The following is a 13,948-nucleotide window of genomic DNA, read 5'->3' on the forward strand; positions in this document are numbered from 1 at the left end:
GGTATATAAATATATATTAAAAAATAAAGAAATCGAAGAGGTAATAAAAAACGAGAGAATATATGTTTGAATACGTTGCATTTAAAACATTTAATTAGTCAAAATAATAGACTATAAAAATAAACGACAAAAAATAAGAAGAAGCAAGGCTCATGATGCAACACAGCTGGGCGTACCTTAGAATACAACAACTTGAAGGATTCAATTTTCATGTTCAATCTGAGTGTAAATGAAAAGGCCCCATGTTTGCTTCCACTTTGTCAGCCACACCTTGTGGTATCCATTCATTAGAATCATTACGACAGCGGGCGACTCGAGCTACTGTGTCTTGCCTTGAAGCAACTGGACTATCTCCTCTGACCTTGATTGGATTCCTTTTAGATACTCAGTGAGCACACGCTGCTGGTAAGATCCTCCCTCCTGAAACATGGAAATAAAGGGTTCGAAAACATGGATAATATTGTTGAAATATAGGGAAGAACACCAAGAACAAAAAGGAGCTGATAACGGAAGGATCGTCGAAATCTGTCTTACTGTTCGTATTAGAGTTCGCTCGATTCGTTTCTTGATGACACCATCCAGTTCATCTGGTGAAATCTCACCTTTCCCAATTGTCAATCCATTAAGCAAGAGCTTGTTCCACTCTTCTTCAGGAGCTGCAAGGCATCATTTCTCTATTGGTTAGATAAGGTAGGTCTGCTAGAGATAGTGGAAGGTTGGAAGGAGAATATCTGATAAAGTGATGATGACGACAAATATACAACTCCCTAGAAACGTTAATGTAACAGCCCAAGTCCACTACTAGCAGATATTGTCCTTTTTGAGTTTTTTCTTTTCGGACTTCCCTCAAGGTTTTTAAAACGGGTCTGTTAGGGAGAGGTTTTCACACTCTTATAAAGAATGCTTCGTTCCCCTCTTCAACCGATGTGGGATCTCACAATCCACCCCCCTTCGAGGTCCAGCATCCTCTCTGGCACTCGTTCCCCTCTCCAATCGGTGTGGGACCCCCCAATCCACCCCCTTTGGGGTCCAGCGTCCTCGCTAGCACACCGTCTGGTGTCCACCCTGTTTGGGGCTCAACCACCTTGCTGACACATAGCCCAGTGTCTAGCTCTAATACCATTTGTAATAGCCCAAACTCATCACTAGCAGATACTGTCCCCCTTGGACTTTCCCTCAAGGTTTTTAAATTGCGGTCTGCTAGGGAGAGGTTTTCACACTCATATAAAAAAATGTTTCCTTCCCCTCTCCAACCGATGTGGGATATCACCGTTAATCTGATATAGAGAAGATAAATGCGTAGAGTTTTCCAACTCGAACATACCTTGACTGGATAAGACATGTCACTAATTAAAAATAAACCATTTCACTTTTAACATCAAAATGTGTATGGAAGTTTCCTCTTACCTTTGATTATGGTTTCTAAAAACAGTTCAGCTTTCAAGACTTCCTCTCCTGCAAATAGAGATCCGATTATTTCAATACCAAAGCAATGCTTTATCCAAATGATGCAAGTAAACTATTTACAACAGGGGTACTTAGAATTAAGAATTACTACATGATTCTAAGACATTTTATAGCTCAAAACCTGTGGGATATTTACGAGTACTCTAACTAAGAGGTTTAAACCTGCAAGGTTGTCCCCACCCACGAGTTGGTTGAATCCATGGCTCTTTTTTTTACATACCTAAACGGCTCAACCATGGTGTTATAATTACCCTTCAATAAACTCCACTTTGCACTATTTTTAGTTTTCTGACTAAATTATTCTCTGAGGTTATACATCATTTCCACATTATAGATGACCAAGAATCAGTGGCAATACTTTTCAGAAGACGTTTCATGTGTTCAGTAACAAGCTCAGAACGTCAAATACAAGTTCATTCCCTGGGCACAGGTTATTTCTTGATCATACCGAACTAATTGGGTAACAGTGGTAAATAAACAACATGTCTCCATGAAAATTTTACCTTTCTTTGCATAACTTCTCTTAGAAAGAACTCTGGATGCGTAAAGTTGCAAAACCTTTTGTAACATGGCCTCTAACCCTGGCTTGTCTCCATCTTCTTTTGCCTGAACCAATTGAACAAGGTTAACCATTCAAGGCAACATAGAATAAATACTCCAAAAAACAGAACTTAAGGTGAAGAACTAAAGAAAAAAAAAAAAAAAAAAAGCGAGAAAATCCTTCAATAGTTCAGGCACATAAATCTTATCTCATAAATTTCATGAAGATGAAAATCAAATCTTACTTGGCGCAATTGAGCACTAACTTCAGCGAGAAAGCCTTCATCTAGTTGCCCTTCTTGCTCCCGATAGATTATTTCCTGATCAACAAATACATTTTAAGAAAGCATGACGAAACTAAATCTGACACAACAATCAAGACTAATAGCTAAACTTTTCAGAAGAAAACGATTTAAAAGCTTACTCTACCACAACTAAACTTCAAGAGGAAGAAAATAGAAAATAATCTTGGAAGTGTGAAATTATAAGTATTGTTTATTTTGATGTAGGCAAGACGAACGGTAGCAAACAGTCCCAAGATACAGGCCAATGTCCTAGGTTATTTAAAAGGAAAAGCAGGTTCTGAAGGAGCTCCATGTTCAACCCTTCCTCATTCAGTAGGTGTATACAAGCTTAATCGAGGTTACACATGACACACCATACAAATATAAGATATACCTTTTCCATTAGCTTCAGAGCCTCAGGATCCCTGGGGGGCCAAGCAATCTCTTCCACTTCGTCAACTACAGGTTTTAGAATGTCCTTGAGAATATCTGTAGCTGATTCTATTTTTTCCTGTAGAATTGACATTACAAGAAAATAATAAACACCATGACTCGTGCAATCTAATACTAGTCTAGTGTGTGTGAGAGAGAGAAAGAGAGACAGAGACAGAGACAGAGACAGAGGTACCTTAGTTTTATGGACAAGGTGATCCACTATACTCATTACTGAGGCAGCCAATTCCTCGTAATCTTTCTGAAAAGTATATACACATATATATATAGAGAGAGAGAGCATAAGAATGCTAATAAACGCATGGGCATGTGACTTTTTTTTTCTAAAAAAAAAAAAAAAACAGTGCGTGGTACTTAGATTAAAAAATGAGTAAAAAAATGAAACCATGCTTTATCATCCTCTGATTTGCACGTATCAGTCCTTGCTGCTAGTCGAATCCAGAAACCCTCGTTGAAAGCAAGGACATTTTGAAGAACAAGTTTCTGAAGCTGTCCACAAACACAGACAGAGTAAATAGTACGAATAAGATCCTTTTACACTTGAAAAGAAACAGTGAAAGAAAGAACTTAGAACTTCACAGTCCGAGCCACCATTATTAGAATGCCTCATATCCACAAACAATTTCATTTAAACATTGGTTTAAATCTCATTTTGGTCTCTAAATCCATTTTGGTCCTTAAATTTTCAAATTTTCTATTTGGTTTTAAACTTTAAAGTTTGCTCCATCTTCATCTCTAAACTTTTAAAATGTTTATTTAAATTCCGGAGTAAAAAAAAAGAATTATTTTGATTCTCATTGTTACTTTGTCACAATTAAGTAAACAAATGGATCGTGTGGCCTTGGATATATGTATAACATACTAACATGAGCAAGAGCATGCATTGCACCACATCAGTTGGTGGGAGGCAAGTGTAAATGAATGGCTAGTAAGTGGTAGAATAGTTGTAAGGATCAAATTGATTATTTTTAACGCTTGGGAACTGACATAGATATTTTAATAGTTTCACAGCCAAAATGGAATAAACTTTAAAGTTAATGGACCAAAATATGATTAAAATCTTAAAAAATATTTCCATAACAATAAACTGATTGAAAAATTGCATATAGGGTCTATAGAAAAAGGTCAACCAATTATAATAGTAAATGCAATGTAAACATGGTCTAACTTAGTAAATGTTGTCACCCGCATTCTACAAGTATTCAAATGTTCGACACATTGCAAGTTGCAATTCAGAAGAAAATTACCAGCTTGCTACACACAGGCAGACTTACAAAATCTAAAATACAACTAATGAAATAAATCTTCAAGGTTTTCCCCAAGTATACTCAACAGGTTCACAAAAAAGGAGTGCTAGAAAGTGAAAATAAATTTGTGATGTAAAAGAAAAGAACTTTTGAATTAAGAAAACCACAAGTAATTAGTAAATGGCAATGAATTGTACTTACCTCTGTTGAACTTGCATCCCTCAGGGCATCTATCAGTCTATCAACTTCTACAGTCTTCTTGAATGCTTCCTCAGCATCTTGATTGACTGCATATATTAAACTTCTCCTGTATTAGACCCAAACATGCAAATTTACTTCCATTGGTTCCATTAGTTAGAAGCAAAAACGGCGATAAACTAGAACTTTTACATAAACTATTTGTTCTATATAGATTTTTTATGTGATATTATTAATAACAGGAATGGTTATCAACCTTAAAACACAAAATACAAAGTGTCCTCAAGAGTAGTTTAAGCAATCAAATCTAGAAAATAAATATCCAAATTTTTTTGAGTTACTCAATCAATGATAGCCGACTTATCCAGTCAGTTTAAGCTACCAAGAGAACCCAAACTTTCCTTTTAGGCATTTTAATGAACCTTCAAGGGAAAAATAATTTGATACCTTCCTGCCTCAATATTAATGTCTTGTCAAAGATACTACAAACGACAAGGCTTTAATTTTATTTCTCCTGATAACAAAAAATAAAGTTTCATTTAAAAGGGACCAAAACTTGTTGGCAGCAGCAAACGATTGAACTTTACATGCTGCAAGCTAAGAAGAGTAGTTGTGAGCATTTATGACCCTTGAAATAGCATAGCCTGAGTAAAAGATAAACTTTGATTATTTCAATAATTTGCAATGAATGGATTTTTGTGGGTTACATTTCTACTTGCAGTTAGTTTTTACAAAAAAAAAAAAAAAAATGAAAAATAAGAAAGGATGAAGAATACAAGAAAAAATTTTGAAAGGAAAAAATTGTTAGGCATTTACAGGAAAAGAAAAAAAAAATCATAGTTTCATTTCCAAAAGCACTTGTTAGAAATCTTTCTAGTCCCACACTTCCTTATCCTTAACTAACCTTTCCCTAAAAAAAATCTTCAGTTTCTTTCAACGCAAACTCTCCTGAAAAAGAAAAACAAACACCTTCACTATATTGGACCATGAGATTTAAGACTTCTCCTTCGAATCTGACACCAAACAAGAGTTGAAAAGAGCTTCACTAGAACATGCCAAGAGACACTGAAATCTCCCAGAAGTTTAGACCAAATAGAGTGGGAGAAAAAACAATATAGAAAAACATGCATTTGATCCACTGTTAATTTGTTAGCTTTGCGAAGAGCACATATTATGTTGGAGGTGAGAAGTATCTCTTTTGCGCCCAATCAATCATGTTTAAACCCTCCCAGGCCAAGTTCCAAAGAAACATCATGAAGTCTTGGGGGTCTTGACCATACAAATGGCTCCAATCAAGGTTGTGCTCGTGTCAAGCATAGAATTTATCAAAATTGGCTTTTAAAAATGGATTGGTCTCGTCTACTACCTTTAAGGCATGCCAAGTTTTACCACACTGACAAAAAAAACCCACGTTTCCAAGGGCTTCTAACGCTTTACAATATCAGTTTTTTTTTTTTTTTTTTTTTTTTTTTTCCCAATTCCTGGTTAAACCTTGCAATTGCTAGTGACAATGTTTCTCCTTTCAGCTTTTTATTCATTTAAAAAACTGCATTTCCATTTAGCTAAACGAGCCTCATTTTTTCCTTAAATGCCAATGTTGAGCACTCCTTTATCAATAGAAAGAGAAGCATTCGTCCACTTGATTTAGTTGTAGGATTCCTCGTTGTTTACTCCACAACAGTGGAAATCTCAGATTCATTTCTCTAAATTTTATAGTAATCCTAGCTGGAATTTTAATCAAAGAAAGACAATAATATAAGGGAACCTGGATATAATTGCTTCTATTACAGTAGTTTACCTACATAAACCTGAGGCAATTTAATCAATCACACACTTCTTATCCGAGAATACCATTTCCGCCATGGAGAAAAATCATAGCATTAATTAGAAATGGCATAAACGAATGTAGGAAGTATGAATAAACACAGACGAACAGGAGAGAAGATAAAAGCATATCGAAAGATCAATCAACCTCCACAAACTAAAGAGCACTAGCAAGCATGCTTCATTCTCAAGTGCATCCACCAGTAAAATTACTGGCCGCAGACTTATTACCTCCTTTTGAAGTTCATTGAATTTAAGGGAAATGCTTTGAGATTCCATATCCTGAAAACTCCATCGTTCCATTTCTGAAAATCTGAGATCTAAAAGAGTAGAGGAGGGAGGGCAAACATAAAAAAATCCACGTCAAATAAAGAAACAGTGCCTGTAATTACTGATTCAACTATACGCAAACACACACACAAACAAGATTAAAAAGAGACATGCAATCTACAAAACAACCATGATTTTGAGTACAGCTATGATCCTATTTTAAAATGCTTGGGAAAAATGCCTGACAAGTTAATTTTTGAACGAAAACAAATGCACAATTAAGTTCACGTAGGTATACTCAGAACATTCAACCGTCTACATATCGATTGGCTTAAAATTGTTCAATCGAGATGAAACTTCTCGGCAACCAAACAAAAAAGAGGAAAAGCAAAACAGGAGCTGAGAGATGAAAAATGAAAACGAAGCAAAATCCGGAAAATAATAAAACAAACACAATTCAGTTCATCTAAGTATACACAGAACATCCAACGGTTTCCACACCAGTTAACTTAAAAATTAATGAACCAGTGAAAAAACCTCGATCGCCTCGGCAAGCTCGACAACTAAATTAGCAATATGAAAAGGAACAAAAAAAAAACCACAAGATCAAAAAACAAGCAGATCATCGTAAATTACTCGCAGAAGACAGAGGATGAGAGAGATAGAAGAAATACTAGGCGGTAAGAAGATGAAACAGGAGCAATGGGAAGGAATGGAGCAGGAGATGGCAAGAAGAACGCCATTGAAGCGCAGGAAGCAGTGAGAAGAGTGTGGCGGGAGAGAGCGCTAACGACCATTCATCCAACACCACCCAAATCCGTTCCTCCCAAGTATTCTGAAACTGAAGCCATTTGAAAATTGAGGTCCAACAAATTGCTATAAGCCCAGCCCATCTTCTACCCAAATTATGCCACGTAGGTTATAAACAATTTTTTAAAATATATTTTGCTTTCAGCTTGATTTTTTTTCTTTTTCTGCGTATTATAACGTTATATTTAATTTTCTATTTCATAATATATCTATTTTCATCTAAGACAATCCTTTAAAATAATTTTGAAGGAATAATTTTTATTTTTTAATATATTTTTTATTAAAAAAAAATATAATATAATGTTTAGCTTATTTCTAAAAATTCAAATTTTAATATTAATAAAGTCTTTCCCACTTAAAAATATTTATTTATTTTCACATCAAAAATATTTATTTATTTATTCATTAAATAATAAATAAATAAATAAATAAATAAATATATATATATATATATATATATATATATATATATATATATATATATATATATATTTTATAAGAGGATAATATATTTTTTATTAAATAAAAAAATATAATATAATGTTTAGCTTATTTCTAAAATTTCAAATTTTAATATTAATAAAGTCTTTCACTTAAAAATATTTATTTATTTTCACATCAAAAATATTTATTTATTTATTCATTAAATAATATATATATATATATATATATATATATATATATATTTTTTTTTTTTTTTTTTTTTATAAGAGGATAATATATTTTTTATTAAATAAAAAAATATAATATAATGTTTAGCTTATTTCTAAAAATTCAAATTTTAATATTAATAAAGTCTTTCACTTAAAAATATTTATTTATTTTCACATCAAAAATATTTATTTATTTATTCATTAAATAATATATATATATATATATATATATATATATATATATATATATATTTTTTTTTTTTTTTTTTTTTTTTTTTTTTTATTATGAGATGATTGAATCGACTTGTATCTATTTAATAATATTGCTTCAAATATTATTTTTAATAAATAATTTTATAAGAAACTATAATTATCATAAAACCAAACTTATAGTTATTATTTTAATAATATTTCTCGTAACATATCGTCATTAGCCTCACGGTTTTAAAACGTGTCTGATAGGGAGAGGGAGGTTTCCACACCTTTATATGTAATGTTTTGTTTCCTCTCCAACCGATGTAGGATCTCACAATCCACCCCCTTTAGAAGTCCAACGTGCATCCAACCAATGTGGGATCTCACACAAATTGTCTCCCGACGTTTTAAATCCAGCTCACATACTACTTTAATGGACGAACAACCCAATCCTTGGAACATACTACAGTTCCAGGTAGTGAAGAGCCGACATCGAGATGCCAAACCTCCCCATCGTTAAACATACTACAGTTCAAAAGGTTAAATTTGTCCTTTTAGCTCTCAAAATTGATTGTTTTCCATTGAGATTTTGAGTTTGGTCAATTTAATGGAATTAATATTCAAATCACAATTGAAATTGACCTATCATCCAATAATATTTTTGTTATATTTTTATTATTATTTTCATAAATTAAACTCTGATAATCACAAATATATTTTTAAAGTTTTTTTTTTTTTCATTTTTATTCTTAAAATCTTGATTTGTTTATTATATTAAAAAAATAGAAGCATTAATAACCATTTTTAGACTTTATACCATTTTAGTATGAATTAAAACCAAAATAAAATTTAAAAAATAATTAAAAATTAGTCACCCAACTATATATTAAAAACATATGCTAAAGTATATTTTAAAATTAAATAAATAGATATTCATTAAAACAGGTTTATATTAGTTAAACTATGCTTAAATTGATACAGCTATGAAATAAATATGTCCCGGCGCATTGTTGATTATTATGTATTATTAAAGATGGGTCCATATATACTTTGATATGTACGTTGTCACAGTCGAGAATTAAAATATCTACGACTATATAGATGCCAAGATCTGAGTTGAGATGTCGGTGGTGAAAATATTAATAGAGTATCGTATTAATAATTTTTTTTATAAAAAAAATAAGATTATTTTAATTAGAAAAAAAAAAGTATTTTACATTGTTTAACTATAAAATTATTAAAAGTATATTGTATCATATGGGTTATTTTTATTTTTTTATTTTTATAATTCATTTATATAAGAATGGTTTATTCAAAATATCAATTACCCCATATATTTTTTAAGAAAAAAGAAAAATAAATTATTATTTTTACTCTGAATTATTAATTTTATCAAATTAAATATCATAGTTATTATAATTCTAAACTCACAATTAAAAAAAAAAAAATTGTAATTTTTACTTTTTGTAGACATTTATTTGACAAAATATTAAAAATAATATGTAATAAAAATTTAGTTAAAATTAATAAAAAATTGCAAAAATTACTTAAATCGAAATTTTAATTCACTGATAAAAATTAAGACGTTGAAAAATGTATTTATTTATTTTTTAAATATATCTAACAACAACAACAATAATAATAATTATTTCAAAGTGAACTATTTAAAGAGTCAAAGTACAATAATGTCCCCCAAGTGTCCTTTTTTGGCCGACGCCTATTTTTGAGATTCAAATAAATATAAATGTAAATTTTAAATAAAAATAATTTTTAAATATTAAATATAAAAATTATTAATTTATAAATTATAGTTTACCATAAATATCATATTTGATATTTTATTACAGGCAAATATCTAAATATTTATCTTATTTCTTTATTTTCCATATATTACTAATTCCATATCCCTGTAATTTATTTGATTATAAATAGAGAATTTTCACAGTCTGAGTGGATTAAACAATTATTCTCCATTAATTTAAGAAACAAAAGAACTATATATTTTAAATTATCATACTTTACATGTTGATGTTGATTTTAAAGATTAGATTGAGAATTTTTTTTTTTTCAATTTGAGTTCAATTTTTGAAAAACTAAATAATTCAGGTCGATTCGCGAGTTGACATTTCTGTGTCGGGTTAACCTGATCAACTCAACCAACCCGGACTACTCAACCAAAACCATAAATATTAGGTTGGGTTAAGATTTTATTAGATTTGAGTCGGGTTGAATTTAAATTCGAGTATGCTAGTAGACTATTCAACTCTAATAAAATATATTTATGAGACACTTTAAAGTTTAGGAATCTATTAAACATATAAGAACGACTTTTTTTTAGTATGGACGATGGTTAGGTAACCATGGTTATTTGTGTACCAACCTTGAAATAGAGAGATATTTACACGCAGCTTTTAAAGTTGTTAATATCTTGATGAGGTGGTTCCCACTTCCCCTTTTACACAAATATCTACAAACAAAAATAACTACATTATTATTATTATTATTATTATTATTATTATTATTATTATTATTATTATTATTATTATTATTATTTATACCATAAAATCCTAGCATTAAATTAAAAGCTCATAAGGGCACTCGAAAGTTGTTGGCTAATAAATTATTCCATAAAATTGTTAAAGTCGAGATAAATTCTGTTGGATCATAACCGAAAGTAATTATGAGTCAGATATGTTAGATGACGGTATTTCATCCAACACCTCCCTTCAAACAAAGTACGTCTTCCCTTAATCGAGACTCGACTATTTTTCTTTCGGAATCTTAGTCATTTTTTTACCATGCCTTCGAGGACTTGACTCGTTTTTCTTTTGGAGTCAGATTTAAGAATTCTATTGACATAGCTGTGTTTAGGGCATGATTTTAATACCATATTAGATGAACAGACCGTTCACAATTGTATTTGAGTCCAATTATAAATTTTTATAAACATATTTTAATTATTTGAACTGTAAAATTTTTAATTGAGATAATTCTTATTAAATAATTATTTATTATTTTCAAAACAAAAGAAAAGAAAAAGCAGAGTAGAGAGAGAAAGTAGAGAGAGAGAGAGGGGGGGGGGGCATGGCAGATTTTTCTAGAGCTTTTCTTAAAATGTCAGAAAGCAATAAAGAGCTTCAATCTTAGCTGTTGTCTTGTCCAGTAATGGCGAAGAGCCCATAATATTTTGGCTCCATCTTCGCGTTAAATCCACCTTGTGGAAAAGGCAACGCTCAGAGGTGAAATCGAGCCAACACAAGATTCGGTTTCTTCAGTGGAAGGAAAGAAGGAAGGAAGGAAGGATCATGAAGATCCGTTGCGATGTTTGTGATCAAGCTGAGGCCTCTGTTTTTTGCTCTGCTGATGAAGCCGCTCTTTGCCATGGCTGCGATCTCCATGTTCACCGCGCTAACAAGCTCGCTGGAAAGCACTCGAGATTCTCCCTACTTCAGCCTATCAAAATCGATTCTCCTCTTTGCGATATCTGTCAGGTATTTTTTATTCTGGCTCTGGAAAATGTTTCTGCTGCTGTGCGATTTGATTCTTTGTTTTGAGGTTGTTGTAAAATCGAATCAATGTTGCAGAGAATCTTCGCGTTCTTTTGTACCTTTCTTGGAAATATCTATTCTCTTTCGTCGGTTTCTGATCTCGTTCGTTTCTTCGATTTTTGGAGTTTGAATGATTTGGCGGAGAGGATTCTTATTTGTTTCTGAAATTTCAAATTAAAATCGATTTTGATCTCGGATTTCGTATGTAGGAACGGCGCGCGCTCGTATTCTGTCAACAAGATAGGGCAATTCTTTGCCGAGAATGCGACATTTCGATTCACGGAACGAACGAACATACGCAGAAGCACAATCGATTTCTTCTCACAGGTGTGAAGCTTTCTTCGACTTCTTTTTCGTATCAAACATCTTCGTCCTCCAATGGCTACAATGCTGCCATGGATGTTAAAACTCGAAGCTCCCACGCTTGCAGCAAGAGCCCTAAAATGGCCGCGCACGAAACCTCGAGTTCTCCTTCCGCTGAAAAAGCTGCTCCGTCGACAAGTAATTACAAGGTCGAAGACGGCCAAGCAAGCGACGGAGGTTCGTTCTCGACTAGCAGCATATCGGAATATTTGGAGACATTGCCGGGATGGTGCGTGGAGGAGTTTCTCGATCCTTCCACCGCCGCTGCCAATCGTTTCTGTAAGGTTTGCAGTACGCCCTCTGCGTAGATTGAGAGTACTTTCATGAACTTCCATATTTGCTTCACACTTCTTCTTCTTCTTCTTCTTCTTCTTCTTCTTCTGATGGTTCCTACTTTGGATTGGTATAGTTTAACGGCGAAATTCTGGCAATTGGGCACCAAAATCTGGAGAGGCAACAGGAATCACTAGGCATCGAAAGATTTGGCAACACCTTGGAATTTGTAGGTAAATTTTCTCAAACTGGATTTTGGAATGGAGTTGGAATCTCCATGAAAACTTGTAGAGGTGAAAAAATGGCGGTGGCTGATAAGATTATCAGCAACTTCGGCTCTGAAAACAATTCTGGTAAAATCAAAAAACAAACAGAAACTAACTTTTTGTTTGTTGCTGCTGAATTGCATATTTTACCTTACTCCCACTCTTTGGATTGCCATTTCATTTGCTGAATTTAGAGTGATTAATGATTTTATGATGAGAATGGAATCAAAATCTCTTCGGTTGTTTGGTTTGATTCGGCAACTAAAGCAACTCCATGTGTTTGGGAACATTCTCCTATACTAAAATTAGCATCAACACTTTTCTCACTCTCTTTTACCCATTTCATAAAACAACACACTTTGACATTTAAGTGTTATTTACTTCTTCAATTTTGATACTAAAATTGAATATCTTTTAACAAATTTGAATTTGAGTGTAAAACAATTTTAAAATAGACTCTCCACAATGATATGATATTATCATTTTTTAGTATAAGCTATCATGACTTTACTTTAGGCTTCCCAAAATGCCTCACTCAAATGTAGATAGTATTCTTTGATTATAAACTCGTAATCATTCTCTAAATTAGTCGATATAGGACTTTCATCCAACACAAAATAATAGAATAATTTCATGGAACTTAAGTGTGATGGTTCGTGAGTAAACTAACCAAAATTGCTGTCCATGTAGTATTCAAATCATCATACCATGAATACATGGAGCAAAATTGCAATGATGGCTCGATAATTGCTTCCAATCATTGTAAGCTTTCAAACTAAATATTTTCACCTATAATATTAATAATCCTAATGAATTCCTCCACCATTCTTTTTTCACACTATAAATGTTAATAAAATTCTAGAAAGAGTGAGAAAAAAGTTACATACAAATTAAATTAAATAAAATAGCTTAAAGACTAGTTTAAATACTCTATTCAACTTATTTTTATTTTAGTTTGTGTTTTTAATAAATCTCAATAGTTTGAACTTATTTTATTTTAGTTTGTGTTGGTAATAAATCTCAATATTAGCTTTCACCGTTAGCCCTTTTTCGTATATTTCATCATTAGTGAGGCTCTTTATCTTGGTTTAATCGAACTTAGTCAAAATCTCAATAATAATGATAGTTTTCATTAAAAAAAAAAATAAATAAATTATATTTTCAAAATTTATTGGAAGAATGATAGATAATATGAGCAAATATGAAGATTTATTGTAAGTATAACTAAATTTAAATATTTTAAATGAGTTAAAAATTCACTTCAGTGAAACTTCTAAAATTTTAAAATATGCATTATTTATTTATTTTATATTTTAAGAAATACATCTTCATCCTTGAACTACAGAAAAATGATTATTTTAATATTTATCATTATTCCATCAAATATTCAAGTACAGAAAAAAAAAAAAAAAAAAAAAAAAAAAAAAAAAAAAAAAAAAAAACTACCATCACCAAAATAGTTACTTTTTTAAGAAAATAGAATAAATTTGGAATTTTTTAGAATAAAACTTGAGATACAAAATAAATCTGGAAATTAAAAAAATGGAGGGATTTAAG

At 31.6% G+C, this 13,948-nt stretch overlaps 2 protein-coding genes across 4 annotated transcripts; one reads left to right on the forward strand and one right to left on the reverse strand.

The window, feature by feature from the left end:
• Nucleotides 1–41: 41 nt before the first annotated feature.
• LOC111792347 (uncharacterized) lies at nt 42–7,041 on the reverse strand. The gene is made up of 11 exons (XM_023673747.2): nt 6,958–7,041; nt 6,245–6,333; nt 4,193–4,298; nt 3,135–3,233; nt 2,920–2,985; nt 2,686–2,802; nt 2,253–2,327; nt 1,971–2,073; nt 1,408–1,455; nt 535–656; nt 42–420 (listed from the first exon to the last, which is right to left on the reverse strand). The coding sequence occupies exons 1-11, from the start codon at nt 7,024–7,026 to the stop codon at nt 319–321; spliced, it is 996 nt and encodes a 331-aa protein (XP_023529515.2). The 5' UTR covers nt 7,027–7,041; the 3' UTR covers nt 42–318.
• A 3,939-nt stretch (nt 7,042–10,980) lies between these two features.
• On the forward strand, nt 10,981–12,717 carry LOC111793676 (B-box zinc finger protein 20). 3 transcript variants are annotated; one of them, XM_087123090.1, is made up of 4 exons: nt 10,981–11,432; nt 11,699–11,816; nt 11,920–12,167; nt 12,262–12,717. In XM_087123090.1, exons 1-4 carry the CDS (start codon nt 11,247–11,249, stop codon nt 12,577–12,579), a joined length of 870 nt encoding a protein of 289 aa, XP_086979216.1. In that variant the 5' UTR covers nt 10,981–11,246; the 3' UTR covers nt 12,580–12,717. The 3 variants fall into 3 exon arrangements, with proteins under 3 accessions (XP_086979216.1, XP_086979217.1, XP_023531436.2); XM_087123091.1 differs by having other exon boundaries at nt 10,982–11,432; nt 11,920–12,131; XM_023675668.2 differs by having other exon boundaries at nt 10,983–11,432; nt 11,699–12,136.
• The last annotated feature ends 1,231 nt before the right edge of the window (nt 12,718–13,948 follow it).

This window comes from Cucurbita pepo, chromosome 4 (genome assembly GCF_057944985.1).
Source record: "Cucurbita pepo subsp. pepo isolate OVF chromosome 4, ASM5794498v1, whole genome shotgun sequence".
NCBI classification, from domain to species: Eukaryota; Viridiplantae; Streptophyta; class Magnoliopsida; order Cucurbitales; family Cucurbitaceae; genus Cucurbita; species Cucurbita pepo.